Here is a 15,847-nt window from a genome sequence, read left to right as displayed (position 1 = left end):
AGTTTTTTCCTAATAGCGGGGGCAAAGACAACACTGAAATACCTTTGTTTCTGTTTTGCATTTTCTTACCAAACCTTCTAATCTTTCTTCACAAGCTCAGTGCTGCTTTAAGGGGGAACCTGGTTTGTCTCAACATAAAGGAATGCAATAAGGGTAAAATTATCATCCTACCTGTCATAGAACTAGAGATATAGGGTTCTGAAGTTGCCACTCCAGAAAAAAATATAAACCTTTCACCCTGTTTATACAGCGTCACCTTCAGCACCCCATAACTCACTCTCGGTGTTCAAACTCGTGCTGCCATGGCGGATAAATGAAACAAGTTGGAGAGACTAGACTAGACTTCTGTGTATACCGGGTGTCCCAGCAAAATGTAACCAAGCTTTTAAATAGATGAAGTGTCCTAGGCAAGTGAAACAGACTGAGTGCTGTTGAGAGTTGTGTGGCCTAGTCTGCAACATTTTGTTAATTCCACTAAGGTATTTACATGAGAGCTAACTTTTAAAACATTGGCATCATCGAAAAAGTGTCAATTTAGAAGTTTCAGATCGTGTTGACAAACGGCAGACTGAGAGGTTAACAACAAGGTACCATTTAGGTTGATCTCTTTATTGGCCTCGAAATACAAGGGCACGAGATACAAAAACTACTACGTGATAGTGGTTGTACTCCAGAGCCCCAAGACTTGCTCTCAGAGAATGAAATCAGCTCACCTCTGGAGCGCTGTCCCCAACGCAGCTTTGCATTTGTAACGGCTGCAAAATCTGTGCCAGGCTTTCCTTTTAGGCTGTTAGCTATGCTAACAGCCTAAATTTTTACATAAATGGTATCTTGTTGTAAACATTTCAGTCTGCTGTCTTTAGGCATGCTACAACTTTCGAACCTATTTTCTTTTTTTTCCCCTAAGCCAATATTTAAAATTTTCGCTATTAGTCTTTATTAATCAAGTAACTTTGTAGAAGAAAAAAAAATACTGCTGGGTAGGCCACAGGCCTCAACAATGGTTCTCACTCGCCTTAGACACTGCCTTTTTTTAAAACTTGGTTACATTGAGCTAGGACACCTGGTATGTATTACAATGCTTGCAACACATAATACGCAGCTGGAAGTCACTTAATCAAGCAGCGCCCGATGAATCACATGAACAGAAATGAAGGAGGTCATGCGTTTTGTTACATGCTTTTTTTTTCCCCCTTTACCTTGTCTCATACAGGAGGCCACTGCAACTTTTGTGGAGCTATTGACCATTTCAAGAGAGAATGTCCTGAAATGGAGAAAAACAAAAAGAACAAAGGGAACGAGGAAAGTGAGGTCGCAGCTGACATAGCCAGTGTGGACCAGAGTGCTGATGCTGAAAACGTTGCACCCATGGGGCCCCAAAGCCTTGGGAAGAAGGCAAAGGTGGTTAGCTTTTGAAGCCCCTTTGACAAAGCCCACAAAGGGTAGCCACATAGTTATCTAAAGCGATTTGCTAGTTTTGGAAATAAATTGCTGTTTTAAATTATTGGTTCAACATGACCAAGTGCATTGAAAGAGTTGGTGGAGTAGGAAAACTGTTGTATAAAAGTGCTATAAAGATGACGATGATAAATTTTAATGGCACAAGGGCAAGGGCATCTGCTGCCAAAGAGCGCGATGGCGCAATGCGTTCTTAGTCTACACAAGGTGGGGCCAGGGGCCCATTTTCTAAGCATTGCACCTCACAAGGGCCGAGCACCAGACCAGGAGAAAGCTTGTACCAATTGGAAACCAGTGGGTACCCAGTGGCACTGGGGATCAGACCCCCGCACCTCTCGTATACAAGGTGGATACTAAAACCATTAAGCCACCACTGTGGTCTGATAAAAGTGATTTGGCTGCACACTTTTATACCCAGGGTGTGGCCTACAAGGATGCCTCTTTCGTGGCTCCTTGAGGTTCCTGCGGCTACGCTCTGTACCATCCCCATCTCCCCGCCTCGGAAACCCACACCAGCGGGCCATACCTGCGCCCTCCGGAGGCATTTTCCCTCTAGGCCTTCGCCATTGCGCATTCCCTCCTGTCAATTGCCCTCCTTCCCTCCCTCCTAGAGTACACCATCTATTCCGACCATGATTCTGACTCTCAGGCTGCTATAGGCCATGTACAAGACCGCACCCTACCTTCACACTGCAGCCTTCCACCGTTTTCCTCCGCTGGGTTCCTGGGAATTCAGGGATTGACACCAATGAGCTGGCCCATCGGCTCGCCCGCGACACTCTTTTCTGGGCACCGTTCATCCCCTGGCCCAAGCCCTCTGAGGACGGTGGGAGATTCTCCCTGTGCTGCATCATATAGGAGGTCTTCCTCAAGGTGCACCTCTACAAATGCCTTTACCCTCTTCCTCATCCATCACTCACGGTGCCGGAGGCTCGCCTTCTTCGGCACATCCAAATGAATGCCGTCATCACCCCATCCCGCCTCTTTCTCTATCGCGATCGATCAGACCCTTCCTGTCCCAACTGTCCCTCTACATAGCTATGCATACCTAGCTTATTGCCTTTTCTATTACCCGGCTGCTCAGCAGTCGTGTTCTTATAACCCCCCATCCCTATCTATCACCACCTGGCTAGCGTGGCTTGGCGTTGAAGAGGAGGAAGAACAGCGTTGACATGCTCGGCCTGTAAATTATGGCTAAATAAAGGTCTTGTGTTGCTGCTACTACTACTACTACTACTACTACTACTACTACTACTACTATGAAGGGGGAAGAAGTAGCTCGCAGTGAATGGACTCTATCGTGATGAAACAATTTGTGAAAACGACAGATGTCAGGCAGCTACCATGACCGCGATCAGTAAGCTGCGCAACTTCTGCGGGTCAGGAACCTGCGTCCCCGGCGGTGGGGCCGGTGTGGGAGCGCCGACCATTTAGCATGCAAAAGCGGCCCCTTAACCCAAAGCTGTCAGCTACTGTCCAGTTTCAGTTGTCACTGAATGGAGCGCACTGCTCTGCTACTCTAACAAGGGTGACATAAAATGCCGTCTGCGCACTGCCTGAACGCGGAGATCTGACTAGTCAGGTGATGCACGCCACGTGACCAGGTGGGCCAGCAATTCACACCTCGTGACTGGTATTCAGATCCCTCGAGTCACGGTCTCATTGGTTTATCACCGGCCATGCGCAGTAGTTTCGCTTTCAGCGCTGCTCTTGTCGCGTGCTTACCACGCTTCTCTTTCCGCTTCAAACTCCCATTAGCAGTAAAGGCGGCGTTAGCACTGGCCAGATAGCCACGTCACGCATGGATGTCTGAAATGAAAATATCTAAAAAGGAGACTTGTAATGTGAATTAAGGGTTGGTGCGTATCTCAAACGATTTACTGTAAAAAGTAATTCATTTTACGTAAAGAAAAGGTTCAAATTATTTAAACCCACTACCCGTGGGTCGCCAGGCAGGCACGCTACCGACTGGGCTACGCTGATATGCTTGAACGGTATACAAGTAGAGCTTTTATCTGTATGCGGTGTGGCCTTTCATATAAAGTGGTCTCTTACGGAAATTATTGTGGAAATTGCATAATTATTATGGAAATAGTCGTTAAGCGAGTAGAAAAGTGCACACATGTGGCGTTTCATATCCTCTTTGCTTGATGATGACATATGGCTGTTCCCTTTGTATCGGGTGGATGATGGGGTGGGTGCAGGACTATGCCCGAGCATTCCTTCATAGCCTGAGTTGCTTTGGAATGTAAAACCCCATAAAACCAACCATTGTGGCATAGTGGTGCCGGCATGTGGCAGCCACAGGAAAACCCTAGTCTGATGTACGCCGCTGTCCCAACTGATGGCGCGAGCCGTACAGTTTTTTAATGTGGAACCTGCGTCTAGATGGAACGCTCCTTTGTAGTGATGTGATTGTGTGTAGTTCAGTGAGTACTTATCAATGTGTGTATACAGAACCAAGATTATCTGCGTTAACTGCAGGGTGGAATGGTTCAAAGACAATAATGCAGAAACTGTATTGTGATCAATGAATGTAAACAAAGAACAGTGACTGTGTGTGAAGAGAAACCACTGAAGAGATCCATTAAAGCTCTTGCTTCATACCCTTAAAGGGCCACAGAAAGGGTGTTCAAGCTTGGCTTTTAAAATGCTTGCACTATGTAGAGTACAGGCCACCGAGCGTTCATGGCGTGTACAAGACCTTAAAAGCGAGTGGGAAATTTACAAATACATTTTAAAGATTCCCGCTTTCGTGCGAAACCTGGCGTATGATGTCACGCCGTGCAAGTGACGCCAGCATTGGTTCACTGCGCCAAATTCAAACATCACGCAGCTTCATGGTCGCGGCCACTCCGCACGCGCCGGCAGCTGGCGGAGGCAGGGGAGGGGCTCAGTGGGTGTGGCCGGCAGAGTAGCTCCAACGTTTTGGTGCGAACATTGACTAGAGGAGAGGGAGAGGCGCGAAGATGCGGAAGTTCAAATTTTGACTGCATGTAACTCATCTTCCACAAAACGCATTAAAAAAATGCTTGCTGGGGGAGATTTGTGAAGTGGCGTCCTTTAACATCACAGACATACCGCAACTTTACGGAGAGCCATCATTCAGTTGATAAAACTGAAATGAAAACAACATAAGAGAAGAAATTCAATTACAAATTATTTAGTGGTCGTAGGTGAATACCATGTGGTGATCTATGTATTCCAATGTCTAACGCATCATATTAAAGAAATCTTGCAATGAAAATAGGTGTCTATATATTAAATTAAAAACCAAGTGTTGGCATTACAGTCGCATGTCAAGTGGCACGTTTGTGTCCCATACCTTTCACAGCGACAGCTGTTAAGCGAACGTGCCCTGGCTTTCACGTTGTAGTTGTAGTATAGTGAACTAGATTGGTAGTGCGTATCCAGAGGATGGCTGCTGCGGGGACCACTCGAAGGGTGGTTATCGTGGAAGGAGGAGGGTGACAATGGGGGAGGAATGCATATGCAGAAGGTGCCCGTGCACTGTGCGATGTCAGTGCATGTTCAAGATCCCCAGGTGGTGAAATTCCGGAGCCCTCCACTACGGCACCACTCTTTCATTCTCCACTTCCTCTCTTCCCTTACGGCGCGATTCGGGTGTCCACTGAGATGAGACAATTACTGGGTGGTTTCATATAAGATCGAACAAAGGGTGGCTGGTCAACCTCCTAAATTTATTTGACTCATCACGTCATCATCATAACTGCTCATCGCAAATTGTACTGTAACAAGTGGATTTTCTAGCCTGAAAAAGCTGTTCAGAATTTCAATACTGAGGGTGCCAAGTATATTTTTTCTTTCATGGTGTCTTGAGATCTCGGCACAAAACTTGCTCATCTCATACAAACCAGGTGTTGTGCACAGAAATCAGATGTGCGGCATTTAGCTGTTTTTTTTTTTTTGCCATTGAATTAGTGATGGTCGGTGTACCTATCAGATCAGTCTGCATCTCCAGGAAGAGCTCAGGGCATAGGACACATACACAAGCCCAAACTTCAGCTCCAGGCCTCCTGTTTAAGACGCATAGTAAGACAGTATAGAGTTTAGGAAGCAGTAAGCTTTCCTTTTAGAAGCAAAGCATTGCTTCTTCACATCATTCAGATGGTCACCTCACCACTGGGTGCCTTCCGAAATGTAAAGCACCATTTATTATGCAAATGAGGAAATCACTTTTCACCCCCTTTCTGTTTTGGGAGATAAAACATTTCAGAATGTCATAAGTCATTTTTGTGTTATAGAATTCATCACAGTCATTGAAGTTAAGTTTACTGCAGTACAAATGCGTCTCCGGTGATCTCTAATTGCCTACCTTGAGCCAGCCACTGTCACTATCGCAGCAAATTTTCAAACATCAGATCACCCGACTCTCCACTGCCCTTCGACTACAAGGCTTCTCTTGGTATTCGTTCACTCACTCCTGAGATGGACCACCAGTTAGGTGCTGACAGAGAATTGTAATGGTCCTGTCCTGCATATTTCTTGTCTCAACATGGCTTGTAGAATATGGCCACCAACTTCCTTTTGTTTTTCACTCCACACTACTCTCTTTCAGTTCCTTAGTACTATGCCATAAATCTTTTTTGTTGCTCACTCTACTGTCACCAGTCTTATATCAAGCATTTCTACTTACTTCCAAGTTCCAGCTTCATAGATGAGTACTAGCATAGTTCCTCAACTATGCAATTTTTTTTTTAATTGAGTTGTTGCTCATAGCTATGGAGTGCCTGTGTAATTAGGTCGTCCTTAAAAGGTATTAGAAGGAAGTGGCAGCTTGAAGGTCCAGCAGCAAAGTCAGCACCTAGCAAGTCTAAAGTTCAATTGTTTAAAAAGGCCAACTGCCCCCCCCCCCCCCAAAAAAATGAATACAGAATCACTTCATCATGTGGACAAAGTCTGCACGGAAACACATTCAACAAGACACAAAATGCCAAAACAGCCATGTTGAACAAAAAGTTCATCGACAGTTTATGGCACAACACTATAACTGTAAAAAAACAAGTTTATAATCAGTGCTAGAGTAATAAAAAACTCCACTGCAATTTCATTACAACACTACTACAACAGTACCTAACATGAACGATTAAAAAAGCTTGCTGAAAGTAAGGAAAAAAAAGTACAGCTCTAGGGGTAAGGAAATCTCAAATATTGCAAAATTAAAAGCACTCTGCGCTCTCATTGGCAAACGGTGAATCTTGGTTTTCATCGTATGTGAAGATATTGTGTAACTCATCATGTTGGTGCAGTGCCAAGTGTACATGTTGTATTGTAGCCTGCTATACAAAAGCCTTTAACTAGGCATTGAATACAGGCACTTTAGATTTCATACCCAACACAAGCAATGCATTTTTTTTTTTCATAATTAGCCCTAATTTAGAGAGGACGGGCTATGAGAGCATCACGCAGAAGCAATACCCATGCTGGTGTTGTTATCCCAAGCGACTTTACGCAGGACAGCTTTGGAACCTCATTTTGTGTTAATCATTGGTATAAAAAAGAAGCTGGAAAAGAAGAAGGAATGACTGAAGGCACCAGTTAGGTCAATGATTATGATTATGAAAGCCATTCAAGCAGTGGAACCCCGATTATGTGACGACCCGCATGTTACGACGAATTGGCGCGGGACCGGCGAATCTCAAATGGGAATAATGCATTAAAAGCCTCGATTATACGACGAAAAAATATGCACGCCCCACTTCGTACGACAGCTGGTGGGAACCGTCCGGAAAGAGACTGGCTAGACCACAGCAGGCGCAGGAAAACAAAACACTAATATCACAGTGCAGGAAAGTACATTACCTGCATATTTCTGACTAGAGGCGCACATACATACAAACTTCAGAAGCTTAGGCTTGCCGACAGCAAAGTGATTGGCCAGCTAGATACAGACAACACTCGGCAACAGCCACACTGTCTGAGCTTGCTTGCAGTGCATCGAGGCTTGCATCACAGTTAAAGCACTCCACTCTGTCATGGTGTCACAGATGGGCTGGTTACAATGTTGTAGTGAAACAATACATAATGACACAATGCAACATGGCGAAACAAGACAATCAGTGAAAAATTCCGCTAGATCGGTCACATTCGCGAACATACAGAAAGCCGCAGCTGCTTCTATCAACACTTGTTTCCCCCGAACCAACCATGCTATGGTTGATGATGCTGCCTTGATTGTCAAGCATGTTATCAGGAAAGTATACGAAATAAAACTTGAGTCCAACATGTGCATTTCAAGAGGCAATGATTTGCTTCTTCAAATATATCGTATCATTAGCCTAAACTTATGCATGCTCAATTTTTCAAGTTCAGATCATTGCTTGATGCTAACTGGTCAGCTAAATCTGAGGAGAGCCTTGCCTTGTGCAGCAGCCAGAAAAGCCCATATGTCTGAGCTATAGTTGCACAACACTGATCCTGTTCAGATTACCTGCAAGCTGTTTAAACATTTCTCTTTTTTGACATATACAGCTAGTGTGTGGTCTGGTCTGCTACACAGTGGCAAATCTGTGGGGTAGCTTACAGGTGCTTGACTATGAATAAGTTATAGCAGTGCCAATGCACAACAGCACTGGAGTCGTGCTGGCCCCTAGAGTCAGGGCAAGAAAGCATCTGCAATGTGCCGTGCATGCAGCCACTCGGCAACAGCCGTTCTTTCAGCAAGAACGGGCACTGTCCACAGGGCATCATCAGTGAGGGAAAGACACCAGCAGTGCAGTGACAGCACCAACACCCAAGACAATGCAGAGGACTTTAAACAGCCTGTTTCGTGTGTGGCTCATTTCGTGGGGCAGCACCTCGAAAAAAGTCACATAGAGGAATGTCCCACATGCCAGCCCCTGCAGGATGCCATTCAGAAGTGCTGCCTCCCTGTTGTCCTCCTGGATGAGCACGATGGCAAACACCATGCCTAGTGGGGCCATGACCGAAAAGGCCAGCCCACTCACGGCAATGCCGCAGCGTCCAAGCCGACTGTGGGCCAGGTTGAGCCCCAAGGTGAAGGCCAGGATGCTCTTGTGGATGGTCACAGCTGCGAGGATCTGCAGTAGCATCTGCACGCTTGGCTGGAGGCCAATGGCAACACCTTCAAACACAGAGTGCAGGGAGAGGGACAGCACGAGCACTACGGACCGCAGGCTGGAGTGGGAGTTGGGGTCGCCATGCATTGACTGAATGGCACGCTCGTCCATGTCCTCGGCTTCCTCGCCATGGTCGTCGGCCACATCATGCTCGTGTCTATCACCATGCGGGGCCGACTGCTGGACACTGCCATAGTTTGCAACAGGTGCGTCCCAACCAAATGGAGTCGATGCATCAGATGCAGGAGGGGCCCTTGAATGGGATTCCTTCCAGAAAAGTGTCACCTATGAAGCAGGGAAGCGTTTTAGCCTAGAAGCAGTCTTGCTGGCTGCAGTGGCAGCAGCCAGATGAGGCATCCAGTCACATATCTTTAGTGTGCCTCAAATCTCGGGATATATTGGTTTGGCTATTGTTAAAGGGTGCCATAGCAATAGCACTCGTTTCACTATAAGATTGGAGCAAAACACATAAGGACAGTTGCCACATGCCAACAGCACACTGACACCGATAACACACATTTTCTCAAGCAAGGGATGCAAGAGGCATGGTTAGGGTGGAGCTTGCTATGTTGCCTTCCCATCCCTGCATTGTATGTTCAACCTCATGTACATGACATATTTTTCATCTCATCACCTCAATTCCTTCTTCAAGGTCTGGAGATATCACCATGCAGTATTCCCCACCCAAAAAAAACAGAGAATGGCAACTGTACATTGATCTTCATTATGGTACTAACAAAAACCTACCCTTAATCAGTGATCGCTGAAGTTATGGTCACTTTTTGGAACAGTACTGCATGGTGCTCATTGCCAGTCAATGGTTATTCAAAGCCTGAGAGAAAGCTTAGGATCGAACACTTACCTGCTCAATCACAAGAACGATAAGGAGTCCTACGATGCAAAGGAACTCAATAAATGGGAAATCTGGAACTGTCCCCCAATGGTCGAGGATGCCTTTGTTATACTGGCTGCGAGCTTCAGGAAGCAGGTGGAGCAGGCATGTGGCAATAAAGACGCCACCACCAAAGCAGCTTACTAAAGACACCGCAGTCTCATAAACATGCCTGGAAAAACAAACAGTGAAGAAAATAATGTCGAGTTGTATTAGGCAGAGTACAGCTGCATTAAGGTGGCTGTAGTTTGTGTTCACACCAATGAATATTATAGAGAACAGCAGTTGCACACAACTGGATTACACCTCATTGAGATAGAAATGTGAAGCCCTAGAAAGATGCTTGCACATGTTATGCTGACCAGTAAGCAAGATTTATTCCACTTTTCATTGAAGTGAGACTGTCGTCAGCCTATGCCCCTTGGCACTGGCCGGTCACAATGCAAAATTATCCCACAAAAATTTTGACGATTCTGATACGGCTAACCATAGCAAAGTATAAGGGTCCCTAGCAATAACTCTGGTGTGACTTGTACAATCGTCCACACACCTGTCTACGGCGCTCAAACGGCACACTGGGGCGTACACTTGTGTCATTTACCAGTGACCTAGGACACGAAACCTGTCCATATGGTGCATGTACATTCCCATGGATTGTGTTTAACTCATCATGTCTTTAAAAGCTGCACTGGGCATCATCATCATCAGCAGCAGCAGCAGCAGCAGCAGCGGCAATGCTGCAGCCTTTGCAAGCAGTAAGTCTTGTCTTCTACCACCACAGTTATTCCTAGGGATTCATCCTTTGCTTTGGTTTGACATGTCAGAATAGTCTAAATTTTGGTAGGATAATTTTGCACTGTGACCAGAAAATCCTCATTTTTTTTTTTATGGAGTTTAACGTCCCAAAGCGCCTCGGGCTATGAAGGATGCCATAGGGAAGGGCTCTGGAAATTTCGACCACCTGTGGTTTTTTAACATGCACCGATATCTCTCAATGCATGGGCCTCTGGAATTTCGCCTCGATTGAAATTTGACTGCCGCGGCCGGGATCGAACTTGCGTCTTTCGGGTCAGCAGCAGAGCACCATAACCACTGAGCCACCGCAGCGACTGCTGCTCCACCTTGAGAGATCCCCTTGAATGCATGGTATTTAACCTGTGTGCCTTTGAAATGTAGGAAAGCTTTTTTTTTTCTGTTAATTTTCTTCATGTTAGGAACAAACTTCAGAAGTCAAACACATATACATCATGTGAGCATGTGGAGAAGATTCCCGCCTGGACAAAAGCCACATGACAGTCACACTGCTACTTATTGACAAAACGTGTATTGTTCACAATGCCCATGCAGACAGCAGAAGGCAAAGCAAGTTCAAGACATGAAATATTTTCCATCTCAAGCATCTCAAGCATTTCAGGCCGCACCATGATGCGCTTACTTGTAATGGCAAACTTTATCCCTTGGTGATCCAATGTTTAGGAAAATCTTCAAAAGGTGCAATAGATTTGTTATAAGGAAGTAATTACTAATTAGCATCCACTGAAATGCAGCCATTGCTATGCAGCTTTCATAGAAACTTTATAGCTAAAAAAATGTGTCCTGGCGTGCGGTACGAACTCAGGACCACTATCTGTCCAGGGAAATTGCTCGACCAAGTAAGCTAGCCAGGAAGGCTAGGAAGGGCGAGAGCGAATTCATCAGCAACTCGAAGTGGGAATGGTACCGGTCCAATGCTTAGGAGAATCCCCCAAGGTGGAGTAGCTGTTATCCAAATAATGTATTTGGCTGATGTCATCATGTGAAGGGAAGGTGAGCCACTTCTGGTATTTCAACAACTGATGAACTTCAGTTCTCGACGAGCACTATATCTACTGCAAATGATAATAACTTCAAATCGACAAATTACAGCTGTTATCTTGCAGGAATGGGCAGTATTGAAGATGCACGTATCTTCTATAGTATCTTTCAGTACATTTTGTGTATCGGTTTTAGCTACCGCCTGCCAAAAATGAAAGTATCATAGTATCGGTATCAAAAATACATTTTTAGTGTATCATGTATTTTAACAATACTCGATACTGAAAAAAAAAAAGGAGTGTGCAGCAGATTTTGAGGCTTCTGTGAGTCAGACTTTGGGTTGGCGGTGCTCACTCGGGCAGTAACTAACTGAATAAGGGAAGAATTAAAAAGAGGAGATGCCAATGCCGTTGGCCTAGTCAGTCGTCTTTCTTCCTATGTTCACTGTTTGCTGACACTCAGTGACAGAAGGGGTGAGGAGATAGGCCCACCATTATGGTAGAAACAACACTCCTTCACCCCTATTTCAAGTTGTGGCAGTTGCCACGAGAAATGGAAGACTTTTGCCGTCATGTTCAGGAGTTTACAAGACATATGTTGCTTCCCCGTAAGCACGATAAAGGCGGCCCACCCTACCACACGCGGATCAATTGGGTCATCAGTGCCAGCAGTGTCAAATGCATCAACTCACACATTCCTTTCCTTTGGAGAAGCAATGTTACCACAAGCCGTAATTCTCAAGAGGCGCTAGTGAAACTTGAAGTTTCTTAACTGTATACATTGAGGATCCTTGAGTCGATGTAGCTATGCTTCAATCTCATCTGTTGATAAAAGACACCTTAATAAAATACAACACAGCTATATGCTAGTGTGCTCCTATATATATGCTAGTGTGCTTTTTTTTCCATCTGCTTCGCTTAAAGCATCGCCGCATTGCAGGGCTCTTTCAGACTGGTGGTTTGAGGACATGCTGTCATTTACTACCATTAAGTAAAATAACATCTAAACAGCAGGGATGCGCAAAATAATAAAAACTTTCAGTCCTTTTATTTGTTGTTTTCCTTCTAGCCTTCAACGAAGAATGTTCAACTTGAAACATCTGTTAAACGTAGTGTTGAGGCAAAAACTGTTCGGATTCGGAGCCTGCAACTTTTAGCACAGGACAAAGGCAGAGGCAACCTATACAAACTGCAGTAACAAACAAAGAGGATCAGAAACAGTTTCAAGTTCATTCATATGAGGTGCTCAGAGACTGGTTTGCATGAAGAACATTGGCTAAAGATTTTGCTAGGCTGCTTATCGAAGTGATCGTTTCAACTTAATCATTACTTCATTCCAATGCTTAAGCTTTAACGAAACCAGCTGCACCGACAGTGAAGCTTAAAGAAACTGTAGCTCAAAGAAAATCATGCAGCTGGATTCATTCAAGTCCTTTCAAATACAGTGCATATATTAGACATGCTAAATATTCTAGAAACCATGGAGAAGTTTCTTAACCTTGCATATTATATTACCAACTTTTCTAATATTGGCTTATCGCAAAATATTGGCGCAGTATTGGTGTATCTAAGCATCGACAATACAGTTTTGAGCATCTGTATCAGAAATAAATTTTGGTCCAGTTATCTTCAAGTTTATTGGGTACTAAGAATACAAACAAAACAAGTACAAGGAATTAGTATTGTAGGGGGTCCCACAGTTAAAAAGACTGTCGCTATCAGAAATACAATTTTTGAGGGTACCGGGTATCGGTATCGAAGGTATCTTTTTCAAGTACCATGCCCAGCCCTGGTATCTAGGCAATGAGGTGTGTGCATCTGCATCTGGATAACATTTCAAAAAAGCTACAGGCTGCATGTAACATCAGACATGAACATGGAATCTGTCGGCATATGTGGATCAACACCAGTGCCTCGCTCTCTTCACATGGCAAACAAGCCAGACTGGCCCCACCTGTTACAAAATAACAGCAGCCACATTTTCACATCTTGTGTTTATATTGTGTTGCTCTTTTTTGAAATGTTGCGTTTTTTTTCTCTCTTGATTGACTTGTTCACTCACCCTGCTTGGACTCAGTGTTTGCAGTATTTTGTAAATAAATAAATAAATAAAATAATCTAGATCTGCTTTGGCCTCTGAACAGCAAGAGACGGGCAAAAATGTCAACAGAGGTGGATTTATGGGTCACTCTTGGAGCAGGTGGTGGTCCAATTTGAACCATATATTTTCTTTTTTTTAGTAAAAAAAAACAATGTGATTCAATGCGGTCTGCCCATGCAAAATTTTTCGCTAGGGGGTGGAGAGGATACTGCCCCATTAAACCTGCCCCTGAATGCCAAGCCAAATTTCGTAATGACAGGACCCATCATGTGGCCTTACCACCATGGTGACCCAGCAATCGCTGTCCAACCCCCAATTCTTGCATGGATCTAGCATATGCTCCCTACCCTTCATAATAAGCTCACAGTGCTGAAAAAACAAGGTCAAGGAAAAATTGTACAAGCACTGACACTATTAAAGATCGTCCAGCAGTGTGGCACTTGTGATGACTTTTCCCGCTTCAGCCCGTTTTATGTTGTGAATCACGGTTTCGTACCAACTTCCCTATCTTTTTGGCCTCCTATAACCTTCCCCATTTTATGCCATAATATCATGTGTTCAGTAAAGTGCCCTTCATCATAATCAGTCTCCCTAATCATTATCAAAACAGTGAATGCTCACATCAAAGGGTATGACAAGTTGTCAGAAGATCAATTAAGCAGTAATGAGACTTCTTTGCATCGTGGGTATCAGTGAAGGTACATAGCCTTTTTGACATGAATTTTTGACATGAATAGCAGACAGCCCTGGGTGCAGTGACTGCAGATGTGAGCTGATCACCACACACATACAACGCTACTATCCCTGTTTCATTGGGAAGCTTGGTGGGCACCAAACCTTTATTGGAAACTAATCGCATGAACTGTGGTCTCATTGTGCCATGGCTACAAAAGCCTATTGCACTACGTATACATGTGTTTGAAATGTGGTCTGTCTGTGTCACATATTTTTGTCCTTTTATTTCCCCTTCCCCCACTGCACGGTAGCCAACCGCACATATGTTATAATCTGCGTCCTACTTTTAAAACTACAAACCTTTACTGTCGGCTTCATACTTACAATTATAAAAAGGCAATGCAACAGCTCTACAATTACATAGCCTGAATTAAGCCGCAATATATTATATTGTGATGTCAAGTGGCAGGTTGCACTGAAAAACTAGGACAGTTACTATGATGAGAAGCCAAGAAATAGAAATCCTTATTGCGCATATGTGAATAATTTTGAATGCATCTCACGACATGCAAATTTCACTTTAACTTTTTGCACACACAAACAACAGGCAATTTCATGCGTTGTGTGAGCGCTGAACATACAATTTTGTCAGCGACGAGATTCAGCTGGCAGTCGTTAAGTGCAGCTATTCTCTTGATGCATACGTTTTTCTTCCATGATGGCGCACAGCGAAAGTAGTCAGTCACACGCACCGTGACTCACTCGACTTGACTCACCTGCGCCTGGGGTCTCGCACGTGACGGATCCGGTCCGAGAGGCTGACAGGTAGGAATACCATTGTTGCCGAAAAGGCGAAAAACACGAAGACCATAAGGTACTTGAGCGGCCGAAGTTCCATCTTTGCGAACTGGACTGGAGTGCAGCTTCCGACTGACCGACCAGGACGACACAGACTCGTAAATAGGCGCGATTATGAACTGCAGCCGAGAACAGAATCTGCCACCTGTGTGAAGAGATGAAGACACTGAATGCCTTACGCGCGTGACTAATCGATAAGCTTCTGCACACGAAACACCGGACGTATGCATGCAGTGCAGTTCAATGCAGCAAAGTGCGGTGCGTAGAAGCTTCAATTAAAATGTCACGTCAGAAGGCCAGAAACAAATGCTGTTGAACGCAGCAACTATGACACATGAAAACGCTTGAAATACGCAGGAATAATGATAGTTCACTTCGTGCAATATGCGTTTGCAAATGACAATCACGTTTCGGCCAGTGAAACTAGTCAGCGCAAAGCGACAGCTGAGCGCAGTTTGCGCGGCGACATGTTTCGGCCAGTGAAACTAGTCAGCGCAAAGCGACAGCTGAGCACTGTTTGCGCGGCGACGGAGGAGCGCAATTTGCATGGACTCGCGTCGCGAGTCAGAGCAAGCAGAACGTAGCAAACGTTAAAAATTTCGCGTACACAACTTCGACCAACACCGTAGGACGCACTAGCAGCAACTTCCTCGCCGTTCCGTGGCAGGCTTGTTGTTGTCGGACCGCTTCGTGTCATCACTCCCTTTTTTCTTAACGGCGACGAGTAATTTTGCAAGAAGCGAACGTCTACTCGTGGCCCGCCCCGGAAGGCAGACGATGTTTTTGGACGTCGACGTTAATGGGGACGCATTGGGGACCAACGTTGTTGGCATGGTTGTTGGGGACGGCACCTTAGAAGAAAAAAGAAAAAGATAGCATGTTAGACATTCAAATAATATTAATTAAACAAAACAACCGTGTAATATTGTGAAATAACTGCAAATCAAAAAGGCGGAAATTTAAGCATTCA

General features: G+C 44.8%; 2 protein-coding genes across 2 annotated transcripts in view; one reads left to right on the top strand and one right to left on the bottom strand.

Annotated features, from left to right (window-relative positions):
• Positions 1 to 6,332, top strand: part of LOC149341778 (uncharacterized) — a 31,314-nt gene extending 24,982 nt beyond the window's left edge. The window contains exon 6 of the mRNA XM_089543964.1: positions 1,214 to 6,332. Within this exon, the coding sequence (XP_089400090.1) occupies positions 1,214 to 1,416 (203 nt within the window). The 3' untranslated portion in view covers positions 1,417 to 6,332. The remainder of the gene's footprint in view (positions 1 to 1,213) is intronic.
• On the bottom strand, positions 6,005 to 15,730 carry LOC149341777 (zinc transporter ZIP1-like). The gene is made up of 4 exons (XM_089543965.1): positions 15,485 to 15,730; positions 14,796 to 15,022; positions 9,421 to 9,622; positions 6,005 to 8,843 (listed from the first exon to the last, which is right to left on the bottom strand). Exons 2-4 carry the CDS (start codon positions 14,915 to 14,917, stop codon positions 8,169 to 8,171), a joined length of 999 nt encoding a protein of 332 aa, XP_089400091.1. The 5' UTR covers positions 14,918 to 15,022; positions 15,485 to 15,730; the 3' UTR covers positions 6,005 to 8,168.
• Positions 15,731 to 15,847: the final 117 nt, after the last annotated feature.

The sequence above is a fragment of the Amblyomma mixtum genome, chromosome 5 (assembly GCF_055824585.1).
Source record: "Amblyomma mixtum isolate Tamu chromosome 5, ASM5582458v1, whole genome shotgun sequence".
Classification (NCBI taxonomy): domain Eukaryota; kingdom Metazoa; phylum Arthropoda; class Arachnida; order Ixodida; family Ixodidae; genus Amblyomma; species Amblyomma mixtum.
The sequence above is the reverse complement of the archived record's forward strand: the minus strand, read 5'-3'. Positions and strand labels throughout refer to the sequence as shown.